This window comes from Capra hircus, chromosome 21, assembly GCF_001704415.2.
Source record: "Capra hircus breed San Clemente chromosome 21, ASM170441v1, whole genome shotgun sequence".
Lineage (NCBI taxonomy): Eukaryota > Metazoa > Chordata > Mammalia > Artiodactyla > Bovidae > Capra > Capra hircus.
In genome coordinates, this window is record NC_030828.1 from 42,328,411 (window position 1) to 42,349,453 (window position 21,043).

Consider the following 21,043-nt stretch of genomic DNA (forward strand, 5'->3'; position numbering starts at 1 on the left):
GATGTTTGCAAATTTCTCTTTGTGGTTCTGTGGATGCAAGGATGAGCATAGGGACAGAACAAACACACAAATACAAATTATTTGCATTGATGGAAGTAAACAGAAGCTTATATAAATCAATTAGCAAAAGTTTCGTGTTTCAGTAATTCCTTAACAGTTGTAGAGAACTGATATTTCAGTTATGTAAAGTATACCCCCAAGGGAACACTGAGTTCTTTTAAATATATTCACTTCCCTGGTGATTACCTAAAGACTATATAGTATCTTGAAAGTGGAAGATTCTGAATCCTAGGATATTGAGGTCTCTCCTAGAGATGAACAGGTTTTACTTTGTTAAGTAATGGAATCTGTCCCCAGCAACATCCCTCCCTGGTGAGTTTATATAAAAACATGGAAGAGGGTTGATGATCTATGTAGTTGTCCTCTGGAACAACCCAATCAAATTAAAAGGGAGAGAAGGTGATTAATACATAAATTCTCACTCATTTCAGGTGATTAATGTCTTTTCCTTACCCATATCTTTATATCAATTCTGCTAAACTTTAAAAAAGGCAATGAGAACAAAAACAGAGCTGAAAGTCTTAATAACCACTGATTCAGTTCAGTTCAATCGCTCAGTTGTGCTCAATTCTTTGTGACCTCATGGACTGCAGCACGCCAGGCCTCCCTGTCCATCACCAACTCCTGGAGCTAACTCAAACTCATGTCCATCAAGTCAGTGATGCCATCCAACTGTCTCATCCTTTGTCATCCCCTTCTCTTCCTGTTTTCAATCTTTCCCAGCATCTAGATCTTTTCCAATGAGTCAGTTCTTCACATCAGGTGACCAAAGTTTTGGAGCTTCAGCTTCAGCATCGATCCTTCCAATGAATATTCAGGATATGAATATAATATGAATATAATAACCACTGATTAATGACATGTTATTTATTTGTTAGTACTCAACTTGTAGCACCTGGCCACCTGACATAGAATCCTCAGAGAATGATGACAGGCTATCTGTGAATGAGGTGACAGGTCTGTCCCTACACAGAAAGAATGCTGACAGTTTGGGGGTCCTGTTGCTCTGACATTGATCTTCTTCAATCAGTGATATTGACTCTGTTTATACTGGATTCTGCATATCACTTACTCTGCATAACTGTTTATTCCTTGACTTGTTGCCATAGAAACTAACTTCTTTGTTGTTGGTTAACTTTTACTTTACTTTTTCACAGAAGAAATGTGTATTTACTAGAGAAAATTTAATATATGCAGACAAAACAATATATTAAAATCATTTATATTGCTGCCATCTAGAGAATATACTATGAACAAACAGCTTTGACATATTTTTTAGTTCTCTCCTTGAAAGTATATGTAACTATAATTTTTAATAGAACTCATATAATTTAGTTTGTCTCACTTAACAATATTTCTTGACATCCAGAATGCATATTTTAGTATCTGTGTATTTTTTCATTGTATGGGATTGGTACCACATCACATTAAACCAATCTCCTCTCTTTTGATTGTTAGATTTTTTCACCATTATAAATAACTGTGTGATAGCATTTCAGTAGGTAAATGCATTACTGCCTTAGCAGAAGTTCCTAGAAATGAAATTATTGGGTTCTTGGGAGGCAATGAGAGATTTTTAGAAGGTTAATTGACAACATGCACTCCTATTTACATAAAAGAGTAGTATTGGCCTCAGAATATGGATTTTTTGTTATCTCAGTCACAGGTTGTGAACCATGGCCCCTAAAATTAGTTCTTCATAGGGCTCTAATACTATGAGATTTTATTTCCTGTTCCGGATGTGAGATCTAAAAACTTGTGTCTATAATGTTAGCTTCCAGCAGGCATGCTGTAGGTGTTTAAATACAAATCAACAGCCAAGATAGTTGCTGTGGATATATTTATGTGGGGGAGGAAGACATAGAAACACATCCTTAGAAGCTGTGCCATGTTCTTAGTGATCTAAATATATAAAAAAGCATCTAAGAAAGAGGTTGACCTTTCCAAGGTCACACTATGAGTCAGCAATGAAATCCCAAATAGAACTTTCTCCCAGTATAAAGAGTTTTTTTGAATAGATCAAGAGAAAGTATTATTAGGTAAGTTATAAGACCATTTGTAACTTGAAATGCTCCAAAATTTCGAGTTATTAGAAAATTCCCATCTCAGATAAAGAAATGTAAATTGCTAAAAAGTTTTGATAAATTTTTAGAAAATAAAATCTTAAGTGACTGGAATGAAGAGATAGTAGTGACTGGTATAGGCAGATGGGAATGAGCCTCAAGGGAATATGCATATGTCTGCAGGCATGTGTGTGTGTGTGCATGTGTGTGTGTGTGTGTTTGCAGGAGTTCGGGGGACTAGGAAGGTGGATGAATAGTGGCCTGAATCTATCATGATGGATAAACAAGGTTGTGGGAAATTGTGTTCTGGAACACAAAGAATGTATGTACTCCAACAGAGATATCTGTGTAGTGTCTGTGGCAGGCTACCCTTCAAGTTGCTGGAGGTTTTGTTTTTATGGTTGTGTAGCAGCCGGCTTGCATATAGGTCCCATTTCTAGACTGAGGATCTGTCTATGGCTCAGTGTTTATCAATGTGTGATGCTTACAACACAATCATAATAGCTACTGCATACTTCATAAAATGCAGATTCCTTGGTCCCATTTTTCTTCAAAAGGAGCGGCTTTGAAATCTGCACGATTAACAAGTGCACTACAGTATGAAAGCTCTGGGAGTTGGTGATGGACAGGGAAGCCTGGCATGCTGCAGTTTATGGGGTTGCAAAGAGTCGGACACAACGGAGCGACTGAACTGAACTGACTTCTCTGTCCATTTCTACCTTAAGTCAGTTCTGTAAAAATATCCTGAGGAAAGTACAGACCTTCTGAGCCATTTCCAGATGAGCTGTTGAGGCCACAGCTGTCATTTTCACTAGTGAATGAACTTTGATTTTGAACTATTATCTAAAACACTGAATGTGAAAGTGACTAAGCAATAGCTTAATTAGAGAAAACAGGTTTTCCAATGTGCAGTAGCAATTGCCAGTTTTCCTTTTGTCTCTTTGCTCAGGATTTTTCTCATCTCAAATAAATCAGAGCCTGGGATTAAGAATTTAAAGCAGCATCTTTGTCAGTGAACCTTCTGAGTCTTTTAAAATCACAATTTTTAACCAAAATGCTTTTTTTGTCACCTCTTCAGTATCAGTTACATTTGCAGAGAGTACTAATCAGTGTGGATATACTTAGGAGAAGAAGCTAAGCCAGTGCTTGCTTTTCAAGGATTTTACATTGATTTGTGAAATAGCAATATTTTATCCAATTGAATCCAATTCTGCAAACATCCTTTGAACAGTGCTCACTTGTATGGCAGTGTCCTAGCAATACAAAGATGAGTAGCACACATTTCCTGCTTCCAGAAAAGTATAATACAGTGAGGGAGATGAACGAGTACCAGCTGATGATAACAGAAAAATAATTTCTGCATTAATAATCTCATTTCGGTCCTCACACTTGCAGAATTTTAGTAATTAAAAGGATAACCACTGATAACAACCATGGAGCTCTTCAAACTTTGGAGAGAAGTACTATGGTGGTTAGAGTCTCAGCATCCCTCCCACCAGTCTTCATCACTCACAGTCATTTTCAATGTGACAAAGAAACTAGGACCATTAGAAAAGAGGAGAGGAAGGAGAAAAAAGGAGGTAGTCTACTTTGGGAGAAATAAAAATACCTTGTCACAGGAACAGCTATCAATCTGTCTTTTGGAGAAAGTGCCGTTTTGAAAGTCAACTGAAGATGACATTAATACTCTGCAATATTTTTTGCATAAACTTGCAAGTTCTAGTTCACATGGTTCACTAATAGAGTTTTTTAAACAAGTAAGTGCTATTCCCTTGATCTACATTTTAAAAAACAAAGTACTTGTATTAGGTAAGAATCTCTTCTCAGCTTTTTCTAATGAGCGTGCACACATATGGTGAGCATATGGGTAAAAGTCACTTTACTTTTAATCATTCATTTCTACAATTGCTAGTAAAGAAAGTGAGCAGTCATGATGACATGGCATTTTGCAGTAAGACTAAAATAGGTACACACAATACATCTTATATTTGCTTATCTCTTGCTTACTGCTTTTAGAAAATAAAAACTATTTTAAATGTAATGGTATGCTCTGAATAAGATGAGGGTTCAAGGTTTTTAAAATTCTGATAGGAAAAAAGATGCAAGAGGGAGTGGGGAGACATGTTCTTTAAAAGCAGGCTATAATTCATGTTTGTTTAAGTAAAACCATCTGAATGTGTCCTGCAGTTATACAAATGTACCTCAAGAGTGTTTTGAGAGAAACAGTGAAATTATTTGAGGGGAAGAGAAAGAAACATTATTTGGGTAGTAGAAGAAGGCAGAAATGTTTGCTGATTACGTTTTGTCCCCATGGAGAGGCAGGCTGTAGTTACTGGGGGGGTTTGAAACAAAGAGAAGTGGGAGTGGCTGCATCAGTGGGACTTAGTTTAACGAGGGTGCCAAGTGTTAGGACCTGGGCAGGGAAGTTGCTGGAAGGACAGATTTCCCTTCTCATACTCATGGAATCCTTGAAGATGGGCAGTTTGGGACACTTTGGCAGAATGCTGATCTACAGATACTTTTAATTTCACAAGGAAGCCATCACAATGTCTTGAGAATGGTTGGGAGGGAGCATGGTTCCCTCATGATGAAGCAGCAAATAGATCCCCTCCGAGGGAGAGTTAGCCAGAGTCTTGGCAATTATGCTTGGAGTTAGGATAGTAGGCAGTCAGAGTACTTGCAGAAAAGGCACCCTCACTGTTATATCACACTGATGGAAACTGGCGATACTGGTTAAAAACATAATAGTTGTCTTAAAAGCCCTGTATCTGTCTAGAAGAAATAAGATACAACTGGAAAATACATATACAACAGTCTTACCCAAAAAAGGCACCTCTCTCACATAAACATAAAATTAAAAGAAAAGCACTGAGCCAACCAGATGGAGTTTATTTGTAAACAATCTCAGGTCGTCAGTGTTTGTATCAGCTACTAGGTAACCATAGGAGAGTCCTGTTTCAGTGACAGGCGGCAGCAGCTGTTGAGTGAAGTGGGCAGTTGATAAACAGAATGTAGTCAATGCATTTTGTGCTGTGCTTCTGAATGCCATAGGAGCTACTGTGCTGTATGTGAATTAAGTAAGAAAATATTTAACCTGATGTGTGGGAACAGGGCCAGTTCACATTTCACAGTTACTGAGGAGGAGGGGATGGAAACCTAAGTTAACTGGCACCATGGATGCTTTAGTGCCTTTTATGCGCAGTTTCCTCTGGATACTTGCCTGACACCCTGACCCATGACCTGGCTCTGACTGCATTCCTACGTCCATTATGAAGGAGCCATATGTGTAAAGAGAGAAGATGGCATGTGCTCTGGCATGTAGGTTTCATGGTACCCAGGTTATATATATATAATTTTTGTATAGGGGGATGGGCATGGGAGAGTGTAGAAATGCCTGTTTAGCTATTCTGAGCAGGTGGCAGAAGGGTTTCTCCAACCTTTTTCTCTCTGAAGTATGTCATGTATTTTGCATCTGTAGGATCATAATGGGGCCTAAGGGACCAACACTCACAAATTCTAAATCATGGAGTCAAAAAGTGTGAGGAAGTTGAGAACACTATCGGTAGAGTGGTTGAAGTGATCACTGTAGAGGCTGTGCTAGGAGGCAGGAGGTGTATGCGAAAAGAGGATGGAAGGACTGGTGGCCTGGATAGGGTGAAGAGCACCTGTAGTGGGAGAATGGGAGGAAAGAAGTCGGACAAAGATGTTGGTGGCACAAGGGACTTCCTGATATTGTTCCCCAGGTGGAGTGATGGCGAAGTCCAGAGCAGAGCTATGGTGGAGAGTTGTCCCCCTGCAGTGGGCACCAAGGTCTTAGGAGCTGCGGAGTAGAGGAAATTCAAGCCTAGAGTGTTGGTTGGTTCCTTGATGTGAATGTTGACATTACCTAAGATAACAGTTATGCTCAGTATGGAAAAGAAGAAAACTGTGAACCAGATGCATTCTTTAGTGTAGAGGAAGGAAAGAGAAGAATGCAGATAACAGCAGTAAAGGAGGATGACAGGAAGGTTAGCAGATGGTAGGCACCTATGAAGAAAGAAGGGTGTTAATATGAGGGCAAAAGAGTAATGAGCAGAAAGTGGCAAAGCAGCACTGAGGCCTGCTCTTGCCCCATCAGGTCCCCCTCCCTCTCCTGTCCTACCCCCCTCTTAGTCCAGGCCTGAGAGAATGAGCAGCTCCCCTGGGAGAGTGGTGGAGGAAGCAGGAGCCTTGGGCAAAGTCAAGTTTGGGTAAGACCAGGTAGAGGTAGCATTCGTGAAGAAGTTAAGGCGTGTTTTTACAGTGGATTGTGGGGTATTACCCAGGAGAGTACAATAATTTGGAAAAGGTCAGCAGGGGGAGGAAGGGCGTTTCCCGAGGCAACAGTGCTTCACAGAAATGAGCATCTTGACAGGGCAAAGGATGCAGGGCATTTGCTTTGGGGGAGGTGTTTGAGGATCAGAAATAAGAGCTGTGGGGGTAAATGGAATGGATGCCCAGACAAGCATCAACTAAGACCCCAAGCTACATGGAAGATCTGATGATAGTTACAGGCCTGCTGTTTTTTGCTGAAGGCCAGCAAAGGCTAGCTAATCTGGCTGATTGCTTCTCATGTACATGTAATATGGTAGTATAATTTTTGCTTCAAGGATCTATTGGACTGCATAAGACCATGGGCCCATATTCTTTTCTAAGAAGTTTACCTAATTAGAACCCCCATTGCCTGTTCAAACTTTTTAATCTGTTTCAAGTTATTATCACCAGTTTATATCACTATTACCAATTAGGTCTTAGATTTCAAGGCCTAATATTGAAGCATTTATTGAAATTGTACAATAATTATTGTTCAAAATTCAGCACAACTTTCCATCATTATTCAATAGTGTTTTTTTTTTTTTTTGCTTATTAGCACACATTGTTAAATACAGGTTACATTTTAGTTTTTCTTTGACAACAAGTAACTGAATTATATGAAATTGGAAGGTTATATTTCCAGCACAGAGTGACTGTTTTGATACTCAAGATAGGGCTTAGAACTCAAATGCTATCTTAAAATCTTAGTTTTAACAAAAATCATAAAAGCTCCATTTAAAAGAAATCACTGATACATAACTAAAAATGAGTAATTGAGCACTTTTCACTGACATTTACGTCATTTTGATGCTTAACGGAGTCCAATTGTTCAAGTAAGTATTACAGGGTTGCTACCCATTTCATGCTGCAAGCCTCTAACAGCACAATGAAAATGTGGAAACTTGTAAGGACAAGCAACATATCAGATAAAATATGCCTACCTAACAGTATGTGAGGAGGACATTTAAACTTTAATATAGTAGTTTTTTTATTTTCAATGTCTGAGTCTTAAAAACAAAACCAAATTATATCTGTTTTTACTCTTGGGATTTCTCTGGTGTTCCTTCTTAAGAGTGATTTTGTTTGCAAAGTGTGGATATCCATTACAGATTTAACTGTAAGTTGTGTCCCTGTGGGAATGTGACAGTCGTCCCTTACAGTGGAGATCCCATGGCTCACTGAGAATGGCTGGGAGTTCTTTGAAGCCCATGTTCTAGCCCATTTTTCTTCTTGCTAGGTGTCAGGAGAGTGAGTGAAAGTTGCTCAGTGTCTGACTGTATAGTTGTGTCATGACTGTACAGTCCATGGAATTCTCCAGGCCAGAATACTGGAGTGGGTAGCCTTTCCCTTTTCCAGCGGATCTTCCCAACCCAGAGACTGAACCCAGGTTTCCTGCATTGCAGGTGGGTTCTTTACCAGCTGAGCCACAAAGGAGGCCCAAGAATACTGGGGTGGATAGCCTCTCCCTTCTCCAGCAGATCTTCCTGACCCAGGAATCAAACTGGGGTCTCCTGCATTGGAGGCCGATCTATCAGGGAAGCCCTAGGTGTCAGGAGGATGCTTCTGTTCTGAGATATTTTGTGTTTGGTGGAGCCCACCAGTAGCAAAGAGAAACCCTGTTGGATCCCTTACCTGAATCCCAAACTAACAGTAAATACAGAGAACAGGGGTTGGATTTGTGAGGTAACCTCTTACCTTGGCTGAACTTTCAGTGTGGGTATCTGAAAAAATAGTAGCTTATTTGTGTCATGGAAATGATCAACTTACCTGCTTGCACTGAAGCCCCAGGGCCCGGGAATATGGCCTGTGACTCTGTGCTAAGTCACTTCAGTTGTGTCCCAACTCTGTGCAACCCTATGGACTGTAGACCACCAGGCTCCTCAGTCCATGGGATTCTCCAGGTCAAGAATACTGGAGTGGGTTGCCATGCCCTCCTCCAGAGGATCTTCCCAACAGGGAAGGGATTGAACCTGCATCTCCTGCATTGATTGGCAGGTGGGTTCTTTACCACTAGCGCCACCTGGGAAGCCCCTGTGACTGTGTATCTGAATTGAAACAAAGGCCGCTGTTCAGCATGTGCTCCCTTGACCTGTTGGCCCTGATCATTGGTGTCAAGTAAAGGAGTGACTTTTTTACTGTTCCCCTCCCCAGGGAAGGTTCTCTGGAGGAGGGCATGGCAACCCACTCCAGTATTTTTGCCTGGAGAATCCCATGGCCTGGGGAGCCTGATGGGCCCATAGGGTCACCAAGAGTCAGACATGACTAAGTGACTAAGCACAGCACAGCACCCCAGGTTAAGGCAAAAGAGTCATCATATATTCGCTTTCCTTTATTGCAGGACATTTGTGAAGATATTTCTGATCATGTCGAGCAGATCCATGCCCTCCTTGAAACAGAGTTCTCTCTGAAGCTGCTGTCCTACTCTGTCAACGTGATTGTGGACATCCACGCCGTGCAGCTGCTCTGGCACCAGCTCCGTGTCTCAGTGCTTGTTCTGAGGGAGCGCATTCTGCAGGGTCTGCAGGATGCCAATGGCAACTACACCAGACAGACGGACATTCTGCAGGCTTTCTCCGAAGAGACAAAGGAGGTGGGTGTTTTCTTGGAAGCCACATAATGCATCATCAAGTGTGACTATTTGAGAATGTTTTCAGTTCAGAGGTGCAGGATAGGAATTATTTATAAGTAAATAAGCAGGTCCTAAGCTGGGCTTTGAAACTTAGGTATAGTGATGGGAGGCTTTGATGAATGAATCAATCTGTCAACCAGAGGCTGTGATGAATGAATGAAGTTATGAACCAGAGTTAACTCACACCTGGTAGTTTACATAGATATCACCTGTAGCTTTTGGTGCTAGCCTGACATCCTGTTCCTTGTTCAACTATTTTATAAATATTTATTGAGTTCACTTTCATGCATTGGAAAAGGAAATGGCAACCCAACCCAGTGTTCTTGCCTGGAGAATCCCGGGGATGGGTGAGCCTGGTGGGCTTCCATCTATGGGGTTGCACAGAGTCAGACACGACTGAAGCGACTTAGCAGCAGCAGTAGTAGCAGCAGCAACTGTGGGCCAGGCATTAGGTGCTAAGAATATAACCATGATCAAAGCATGATCTTTGTCTTTAAAGGGCTGAGATTCGTGGGGGATTGAGACAAGTGGACTGACACGAAGACCAGACTCTGGTCTGCATGACTTACATGCAGATACAATCGCCTACGTGAAGCCACTGGAGGTCAGAGAAGGGGCATCTAATTCAGGCAGGGAGGCCTTTCAAGGAGACGCGAGTCTAACCTGAGACTTGAGGAAGAAGCAGGATTAGACTGATGAATGGAGGTAGAAACTGTTCTAGACAGAAGGAATGACATAAAGATTCAGAGGTAAGAGAGAGAAGGATAATATCAGACAGCAAAAAGCTCAAAGGACCAGGAAGCTGGATTTGAACTAAAATGTGAGCAAGGTCATATCGTGAAGATGAAAAGCTGTATTAAAAAGTCATATTAAGAGAAGTGGACTTTATTTTGAGGATAACAGAAGAGTTTGTTCAGGGAATTGATGATTCAGTTCATGCTTTAGAAAAATCATTCTGGTTGCAGTGAGTCATATGGGCTTTAGAATTTTGCACAACCAGTACACTTAGATTTTTCGTACTCATAGTAAGCACAGTTTGGAGAGTTTATTGTTATTGATCATGATGCATAGTTTAAGAATGAACACTGTAAAGTTAAATCCAAGTAAACTCTCCTATTCCCAAATAAATGCACAATACACAGAGGTATTGTGCTAGCTAAGTAGGGGCTATATATATGCGTGTGTATGTATAGATAGATACCATGTTTGGATATATATAGAGTGTGTGTGTGTGTGTGTGTGTGTGTGTGTGTGTAGTCCCTTGGCTTTTGACACCCAATTTAGTGCTCTGCTGTTGAATTTGTGGAAAATATGTATTATACAAGTATAAAAGGCATTTATATAAATATATAAGACTAAAAGGCCTTATAAAGAGTACTCCCTAGCTCATTAATTTATTAATGTGTTAGTGGCTCCAACATTATCAACAGCACAAAACAAATCTGGGCTTCTCATAAATGATTTATACTTGTTGATTATTGTTTTCTTAATGATGCTCTTGCTGTGGAAAATTCCCTGCAGGTCCTAGAAGTTTATGGGAATGAAAATCTACTGGGCTCACTTCTAACTTTAAGGCACAATCTGTTTTCATTTAGCTTTCCTGGATAATGTGGCAATGAAGGACATGATACAGTCTTTGGTAGGGTTCCTCTTAAAATTGTAGGATGAATATATGGGTATGTGTTAGTCCCCAGATGCCATCCTTCCAAAGTGGGATCCCTAGAGGGTCCTCAATTGGAATTCTTGTGGTTATGGGAAATTACAAAGAACTCTAAGCAACTGTGCATGCATGTGTGCTGAGTCACTTGAGTCATGTCTGACTCTTTGCAACTCTATGGACTGTAGCCTTCCTGGTTCCTCTACCCATAGGATTCTTCAGGCAAGAATATGGGAGTGCATTGTCAAGCTCTCCTCCAGGGGATCTTCCCCACCCAGGGATCGAACCTGCATCTCTTACATCTCCTGTACTGGCAGGCCAGTACTTTACCACTAGCACCATTTGGGAAGCCCAAGAAATTATAATCCAATTAACAGAAAAGAATCCAAAACTAGTCAACTCTGCTCTGTTGTTACGAGGCATTGTATGCTAATGAGGTGGAGATCAGAAATGGAAGTTTTTGTCTTAACTCTGAAGAGATCTTACTTTAGATATCTCTTGGTATCTCCAATCTATACATTCTTTTGTGCTTGTTTGTTCTTACCCATGTATTCGCCTCATTCTGTCCAACATCCCATATTAATTAGTCATTAGACCTGCCCACTTTCTACCACTAGAGGGGACATTTGGAAATAACTGAGTCAAACCAATTCATTTTACATATTTATTTATTCAAATTATTAAAGAAGTGCTATGACAAAAAAAGTTTAAACTACTGCACATTTGCACTCATTTCACATGCTAGCAAAGTAGTGCTCAAAATTTTCCAAGCTAGGCTTCAACACTGCATGAACCAAGAACTTCCAGATATACAAGCTGGATTTAGAAAAGGCAGAGGAACCAGAGATCAAATTGCCAATGTCCATTGGATTATAGAAAAAGCAAGAGAATTCCAGGAAAACATCTACTTCTGCTTCATTGACTACACTAAAGCCTTTGACTATGTGGATCACAACAAACGGTGGAAAATTCTTCAAGAGATGGGAGAACCAAACCATCTTACCTGCCTCCTGTGAAACCTGTAGGCAGGTCAAGAAGCAGCAATTAAACCAGACATGGAACAACAGACTGGTTCCATATTGGGAAAGAAGTACGTCAAGGCTGTATATTGTCATGCTGCTTATTATTATTTAGCTTTTATGCAGAGAACATCACACGAAATGCCAGGCTGGATGAAGCACAAGCTGGAATCAAGATTGTCGGGAGAAATATCAATCAACCTCAGATACGCAGATGACACCAGCCTTATGGCAGAAAGCAAAGAGAAACTAAAGAATGATGAAGGTAAAAGAGGAGAGTGAAAAGGCTGGTTTAAAACTCAACATTCAAAAAACTTAAGATCATGGCATCTAGTCCCATCGCTTCATGGCAAATAGATGGGGAAACAGTGGAAACAATGACAGACTTTATTTTTTGGGGCTCCAAAATCACTGCAGATGGTGACTGCAGCCATGAAATTAAAAGATGCTTGCTCCTTAGAAGAAAAGCTGTGACCAACCTAGATAGCATATTCAAAAGCAGAGACATTACTTTGCCAACTAAGGTCCATCTAGTCAAGGCTATGGTTTTTCCAGTAGTCATGTATGGATGTGAGAGTTGGACTGTGAAGAAGGCTGAGTGCTGAAGAATTGATGCTTTTGAACTGTAGTGTTGGAGAAAGCTCTTGAGAGTCCCTTGGACTGCAAGGAGATCCAACCAGTCCATTGTGAAGGAGATCATCCCTGGGATTTCTTTGGAAGGAATGATGCTAAAGCTGAAACTCCAGTACTTTGGCCACCTCATGCGAAGAGTTGACTCATTAGAAAAGACTCTGATGCTGGGAGGGATTGGGGGCAGGAGAAGGGGACGACAGAGGATGAGGTGGCTGGATGGCATCACTGACTCGATGGACGTGAGTCTGGGTGAACTCTGGGAGTTGGTGATGGACAGGGAGGCCTGGCATGGTGCAATTCATGGGGTCGCAAAGAGTCAGACACAACTGAGCGACTGAACTGAACTGAACTTAGACAGCATATTAAAAAGCAGAGACATTACTTTGCTGACGGTCCATCTAGTCAAAGCTACAGTTTTTCCAGTAGTCATGTATGAATGTGAGAGTTGGACCATAAAGAAGGCTGAGCACTGAAGAATTGATGCTTTTGAACTGTGGTGTTGGAGAAGACTCTTAAGAGTCCCTTGAACTGCAAGGAAATCAAACCAGTGAATCCTAAAGGAAACCAATCCTGAATATTCATTGGAAGGACTGATGCTGAAGCTGAAGCTCCAATACTTTGGCCACCTGATGCCAGGAGCCGACTCATTGGAAAAGATCCTGATGCTGAGAAGATTGGAGGTAGGAGGAGAAGGGGATGACAGAGGGTGAGACGGTTGGATGACATCACTGACTCAATGGACATGAGTTTGAGGAAACTCCTGGAGGTAGTGAAGGACCGGGAAGCCTGGTGTGCTGCAGCCCATGGGTTCACAAAGAGTCATGACTGAGTGACTGAACAACAATAACAACAACAACAACAACAGTTTATTCATTCAATAAACATTTTTTTATCAACTCTGTTTATAGCTGGGAATGTAAAAGTACTCTAGAGTTTATGCTTATTGTGTTTTGTGGAATATGTTCATCATGCTTTTATTTGAACTTGTTTTGTTCACCAGGTGGTAGCCCATGAAAGATGAAGAACCATAGAGACTGTAACTGGCCACTATTTTCACAGCTGTGTTGTGACTTTATATTAAGTAGTACCCATGGTCCCCACACTATGAGCTCAACAATTATTTACAGATTCAGTTGGAAGCAGTTTAGTGCATTTTCATGTCTGGAGTCAGTTTTTAGCTTTGGTGTAGACATGCAAGAATATATTGTATGAAGGGGTAAAGGAACAGTGGATTCAAAGCAGAACAGTGTTCTGCTTTGTGAACATTTCTCTATGAACTGAAGCACTGTCTCCATTACCATCCTTTCTGAAGCTATTTTTGATCCTATTTTTTGTCAGTTTTGTTTTTGCCAACACACTGAAACTGTGGAAAATAGGAAGAGAATTAGGATAAAATTCTAAGCTTTATCAGAATAAATTCAACTGTGAAAGATTTGTAGAATGAAGAGGGAAATGGTATTAAACATGCTGATAATCTGAAATAGTAGATGTATTCCAGTGAAGGTGAATTCATTTTCTTTTCTAGGAATCAGTTGAGTTTCAGAGCCCATCATAGAATAGGTTTGAAAACTGAGAAAGTGGCAAGTTCTCTTTCTTTCTGTCCTTACACAAACAAAATGAGTTTTATTCCTTTATTTAAATATGGAGTAGATAATATCTTATAAACAAATTGGCAAATGTATTACTGAAACAAAGCCAGCTGAACAAACAAATGAAATATACTTTAGGGCAAAGCTCAAAATTGTGTAAAAATGTGTTATCCTGAAATTTTCTATATTTCAGAAATTGTGATAAGCAAATTATGTTAATTGTTTCATTTAGTAAGAAAGATAATGGATATTAAAAGTAGTTCCATTTTAATGTTACTCATCCATAGAAAAGAATGAAAGATCTCCATTTGCAGCAACATGGATGGACTTATAGAGTACAATACTAAATGAATAAGTCAGAAAGAGAAAGACAAATACTAAATTATATCACTTTTAAGTGGAATATAAAAGATAACATAAATGAATTTATTTATAAAACAGAAACAGATTCACAGGTATAGAAACAAGTTTATGGTTACCAAAGGGAAAAGGAAGGGAAAAGGGATAAATGAAAAGTACGGGATTAAATAGGTATACACAACTATATATAGAGAGTAGATAAACAACAGGGATTTACTATATAACACAGGGAACAATATTCAGTATCAGAATAACCTATAATGGAAAAGAATCTGAAAAAATATATATGTAACTGAATCACTTTGCTGTATACCTGAAAATAATGCAATATTGTAAATCAATTGCTTCAGTTAAAAAATATACTTCAGTCATGCTTCCATTAAGAAATAGTTTCATTTTTCCATTCAGTTCTCAAAACTGAATTTAAGAGAGTTTAAGTGATTGTTTAAGGACATAAACTTAGGAATAATTAAATAAAGCAAGCAAAACCAGCTCTTAACTGATCTCTTCTGTAATAATAATAATTTCTTTCCTCCCTTCCTTTCTTTCTACCTCCCCTAAATATTTATTGACTTCCCTGGTGGCTCAGATGGTAAAGAATCTGCCTGCAATGCAGGAGACCCGGGTTCAATTCCTGGGTTGGGAAGATTCCCCCAGAGAGGGGAATGGTAACTCACTCCAATATTCTTACCGGAGAATTCCATGGATATAGGAGTCTGATTTCTTACTCTTTATAAGTCACTAGGTAGTCAAAGATGAATAACATATGTTATTAAATGTTAGGAATCACCATCACAATTTTGTTAGATCCTCAAACAATTCTGGAAAGTAGGGAGAGTGAGTGCTGTTATCCTTATTTTACAGATTATATTGTAATCCATCTTACAAATAAGAAGACTGAGGTTAAGAGAGGTAGTTGCACAGGTAGTGATAACTTTTAATAATATTAACACAATAGCAAACATTGATTAAGAACTTACCATATGCCAGATGGTGTGGTAAGCACTTTACCTGAATGATGCTCACCCTCACAGTGGGAACACATTGGCCCTTGCAAGCACTCATACCATTGCACTTTGCGTGTTCTTCCACTAGCACTTAAGCACAGGACAATTTATATCACAACAAAGTGCGATGTATATAAAATAAGTAATAAGGGTAAGGATTCATTGAGTACCTATCCATGTGCCAGACTTGTGTCTTACGTAGTCTTTAAGGCTTGCAGCAGCCCTATGACATGGCTTATTTTTTTCATTTTTACAGATGAGGGAAATGAAGCTTAGTGACATCAAGCTACTGGTTCATGGTCATATGAATAATTAATGCATAAACTAGAACTTAACTCTGCTGCTGCTGCTGCTAAGTCACTTCAGTCATGTCCAGCTCTGTGCAACCCCATAGATGGCAGCCCACTAGGTTCCTCTGTCCCTGGGATTCTCCAGGCAAGAATACTAGAGTGGGTTGCCATTTCCTTCTCCAATGCATGCATGCATGCTAAGTTGCTTCAGTCATGTCCATTTAACTCTGAGGTTTGGGCATTTAATCACTGGAGTCAACTAAAACTACATAATCAGAGGAATAAACTTCATGAAGGAAAGATATACATTCCCAAATGTCTTCATTCATTCAACAGATGTATCTTTGAATGCTTACTCTCTGCAGCTCACTATGCTAAGTGTTGTGGTTATCCTGGTGAGCAAGCCATTTTCTATGTGATTTATATCCTTGTGGTGCTTACAAACCAATGGGATAAACAGATTAATCAAAGAATCACAATAGTATGTATTTAAAGATTGAGATAAATGTTTCAGGAAAAACAACATAGTTTTTTGAGAGATTATAAAAGATTCTGATTTATGTGGGACTTCAGCATCTTGAAGAAATAAAGCTTGATCTGAGGTCTGAGGGGTGAGTAAGAGTTAACTAGTTAGGGGTGTTACAGGTGGGAAGCTTTATTGGCAGAGGAAATAGCATGTGCAAAGGTTCTGAGGCAGAAGAAAGACAATATATTAAAAAAAATGAAAGGATGATCCTGTGGCTGAGTACAGTCTTGGAGGGGCAGGTGGCCTGAGAGAGGCCTCTTTATATCTGTCTTTGAAGGGTTTGAGTTTTAATCTAGCAGTAGGAAGCTAACAAATGACTTTAAGCAAAGAAGTAATAGCATCAGACTTGCAATTTGTAAAGATTACTCTGGTGGCAATGTGGAAGGCAAACTGGAGGAGGGGATATGTCCGTTTAAAATAGCATCCAGTGAATCAGAGAAAATTTTGGCACAAAGGTCAGAGTGTGGGCTCTGGATCAGACAGCCTTCATTTAGGGCTTAGCTCAGCTTTAGTCACCAGGCCCTGTGCTAGTTATGTACCTTCTTTTGGCTCAGGCTCCACTTATATAAAACAGGGACAACAGTACAGACCCCAGGAGAAAATCGTTTTGAGGATTAAATGAAAAAATAATAGTAATAAGGAACCATCTCCATTTATAAGATGAGGAGATTTAGGCTTAAAAATAAAATGAGGCTTTTCATTATTATTATTTACCTGGATGTTGTGGAATAAGACTGAAGGGAACAGGAGATTAAAGGCGAGGTCTGAAGAGAGAGAACCTCCCCAATCCAAACAAACAAATGAGCCAAAAAACCTGATATAAGGGCCTGGAGAGATCAGATCTTGGGATAACCCGACTGAAATAACAGAGTTGTGCTCACTCCATTCCTCCCTCAGGAGCACAGAGATCTGGGGTATCACCACCCTCCGCTCCGCAGTTTTCTTTCTTCATCTCCTAAAGGGCTAGATTAGACCAGCTATTCCTTCAGCCTTGTAGGCATGTCGGATGCTAGGGTCCCTTCTGTCCCAAACAGATCGTCAATTGAAACCCTCCCCATTTGTTGTGTGATGTTGGAAACTGCATTAGTAATGAGATAAGAACCTTAATCACACAACCAACAATTAAATTAAAAACACTTATAATACTATTTTTTAGCATAAGGGAATTTCAAGTCAGCCTGCTTTGAAGGAAGGTGGGCACTTGGTATCTAACATACACAGATGAAGTGGGCATCAGGGTGGGAGAGTATGGGAGAATACACACAGAGGAAAGGGATGGGGGCTGCAAAGATACTCTTTTGAAACACGTTATTTTTTTCCAGGATTCTCATGTTTACCTTTACACAGATGGGGACAGTAGAAGCTGGTCTTGAACCATTTTTGTTATGTATGCAAATTCAGTATTTCGTCTTCCTGTGATTTGTGAACATATTTTTAACACAACAGACTTACTATAATTAATTATTCTACTTTAAAGTATTTACTGAGCATTTACTATGAGCTTACGACTGTAGCATGTGATGGAGTGATAAGCTAAAGAGATACACGTGGAGATTTTACTCTCATATTAATTTGTTCTCAGAAATATTACTACTTAAGGCATCACTTAACAAATGCTTCCTAAGTGAACAATACACTATTTTAAAACAGAAAGTCCAGGCAAGAATGGTTATTTTTGGATTGGCCTTGACCAAGGCTCTGTTCTCCAGATTGAAGAAAAATCCTTAAATATTTAAGAACAGGATGCTATGTAAAGCAATATGGTAATTAGTGAATGTGCCTTTCTGTACCTGAAACCAGAAGCAATTGAGATTGATGCATTTTTGGCCTGTATTGTGGCTTCTGCTGAGATTTCATGTGAGCAGCGAAGTGAGTGTAATGTTACATTTGCTGAAACCATTTTCGTTGTCTGTTTCAGGGCCGGCTTGATGCTCTAACGGAAGTAGACGACTCTGGACAGTTAACAATCAAATGCTCTCAAAATTACTTGTCTCTGGATTGCGGTATTACTGCTTTCGAACTATCTGACTACAGTCCAAGTGAGGATTTGCTCGGTGGCCTGGGTGATATGACCTCTAGCCAGGTCAAAACCAAACCCTTCGACTCGTGGAGCTACAGTGAGATGGAAAAGGAGTTCCCCGAGCTTATCCGAAGTGTTGGGTTACTTTCGGTGGCTCCTGACTCCATCCCTTCCAACTGCAGCGAAGCCGTGAGCGAGGAGGCGTCTCAAGTATCTCTTTCAGCAGATGACAGAGGTAGAAGTGAGGAAAATAATGCGTGCACAGTGGAGGAACAACCAGGCTTAATGCAGGGGCCATCATCTTCAGTGGAAGCTCCGACAAATGCTGTTCAACCCGCTTCAGAAGCTGTGAAGCAAGAATCTGATTCTCCTTCCCAACTTGGGGCAAAGAATCCACAGCCTCTTGCTTGTGAAAACACAACCCCCAAGCGATCCATCAGAGACTGCTTTAACTATAATGAGGACTCTCCCACACAGCCCACGTTGCCAAAAAGAGGGTTTTTCCTTAAAGACGAGACATTTAAAAATAATCTGAAAGGCTCTAGTGGAAAGAAGCAGATGGTCGATCTGAAGCCTGAGATGAGCAGAAGCACCCCATCCCTGGTGGATCCTCCTGACAGGTCTAAGCTGTGCCTGGTGTTACAGTCTCCTTACCCCAACAGCCCCTCTGCCGCCAGCCAGTCATATGAGTGTTTGCACAAGATGGGGGATGGGAATCTTGAAAATATAGTTAGAAGTCACATTAAGGAGATCTCCTCCAGCCTGGGGAGGCTCAACGACTGCCATAAAGAGAAGCTTCGACTGAAAAAGCCCCAGAAGACCGGAGAAGAGGTGCCTCCATGCCAGACCCCTAAACAGGAACCCAGTTCAGACAAGCAAGCCAAAAGCACTAGGAGTTTGACAGTGCCGAATGCAATTCCTTCTAGTCCTTCCAAGGCCGGACAGAGGCAAGAGACAGAGTCTGCCTCCACGTCCTCACTGGAGCCGTGTCACCAGAGGAGTGGGAAGGCCAAATTGCCAGTGCAGTCAGAAACATCCAGTTCACCACCTTTTACTCAAAGCAGTGAGTCCTCTGCTAGCTCAGACAGTGTCACGTCTCTAGGACCCCTTCTTTCAGAACACAAAGACAAAAGCAGCTACTCCTCCTCCCCAAGTCACATCACCAGGAACGGTCAGGTTGTGGAGGCCTGGTATGGCTCTGATGAGTACCTGGCACTGCCCTCTCACCTCAAGCAGACAGAAGTATTAGCTCTGAAGTTGGAAAACCTAACAAAGCTGCTGCCTCAGAAACCCAGAGGAGAAACCCTTCAGAATATTGATGACTGGGAACTGTCTGAAATGAACTCAGATTCTGAGATGTATCCAACATACCATGTCAAGAAGAAGCATACAAGGCTAGGCAGGGTGTCTCCAAGCTCGTCCAGTGACATAGCCTCTTCACTCGGGGAGAGTGTGGAATCTGGCCCCTTGAGTGACCTTCTTTCCGACGAGGAACTGTGCATGCCTCTCTCTGGCATGAAAAAATACATGGACGAGAAGTCAGAGAGAGTCTCATCCTCTGAGAAAAATGAGAGCCATTCTGCTGCAAAGTCTGCTTTAATTCAGAAACTGATGCAAGATATTCAACACCAGGACAACTATGAAGCCATATGGGAAAAAATAGAGGTAAGGATGGTCTCCTTAATCTAGATGATTTCTTACCTGGTTTTTGGAAGTATTGCTGGGAAAAGGTGAACCCTTCTCTGTTATAAGACGTCTTGCTATTGTTGATAAACATAGTTGATTCTCCAAAGAAAGAAAAGAAAAAAACACACAATGATCACTGCCTAGTGGCAGTGGGCCTCAACCAGGAACTGTGCATGTCTGTGCATTAGCTTGACGTGTGCCTGCTGCCGTAGAACTCTTGGTTGGTGTTGCTCAGACCTAACATTGCTCCTGGTGAGTGGTGGACCCGCTTGAGTGAAATCCAAAACAAAGTACAACAGTAGCCGTGCACACATACCAATACTTCAGGAATGTGTGAATGGAAAGTTCCAGTTACCCCCAGTGCTTTTCTGATTTGTTGCTTCTAACCCCAGAATAGCTTCCATATCTCCAATATTAACTTTTGCAGAAAAAGACCAGACAGTTCTAGTTTTTCAGGATTTTTTCTTTTCTTCAACCTTCCTCCTCTGGCTAATAACCATGCTACCTGTATTCTGTACCATCTATGGGCTCTGAGATGGGGAGGTGATATTTTGGGTAAATCTGTACTTTTAGAGCAAATTATTAGATGTAATGAAATCTTTAAGAAGAGAAATCAAAATTTTCAGAACTTAGCTCATTAATGTAAGCTGTGATATAAGATACTAGATAAAAGTATAGTACATATGGATGGAATGACCTGGAGGAAGAAGATGAAAATATATAAAACAAAGAGGGAAAAGTTAACAGCAATATATAATAATAGTTACATATATTAATTGTTTTTTACTAAGTATTTGTGTGTCCAATCTTCACAGCAACCCTAATATTAACCCTATTTTATGAGGAGATCGAGGCTGAGAGAGACCAGGCAGTTTGCTCTAGAACTCATATTATTAACTAAATGCTCCCATGCCTTTCCACAAGAGTGACCAGTGTGTACCACATGTAAATACGGTAGTATTGAAGAGAAGAAATAATAGCAGCAGAGCTAAGATTTGCCTGGAAAGTCCTTGTGAAAGAATGAGCTTTCACTGGGGCTTTGAAGAATGTGCCAGGATTTAGACAGAGAGAACTAAGCTGAGCATTTCAGGCAGGAGCAAAAACCAAAACATGGAGGTGGGGATTGAGAATGAGCATGGTACTGGGACACAGAGAATTTCTCAACCAGAAGG

At 40.5% G+C, this 21,043-nt stretch overlaps 1 protein-coding gene across 1 annotated transcript in view; it reads left to right on the forward strand.

Annotated features, from left to right (window-relative positions):
* AKAP6 (A-kinase anchoring protein 6) overlaps positions 1-21,043 on the forward strand; it is a 503,112-nt gene that overhangs the window by 195,997 nt on the left and 286,072 nt on the right. Inside the window, exons 3-4 of the mRNA XM_005695223.3 lie at positions 8,794-9,045; positions 18,084-19,850. Coding sequence (XP_005695280.2) covers positions 8,794-9,045; positions 18,084-19,850 — 2,019 coding nt within the window. The remainder of the gene's footprint in view (positions 1-8,793; positions 9,046-18,083; positions 19,851-21,043) is intronic.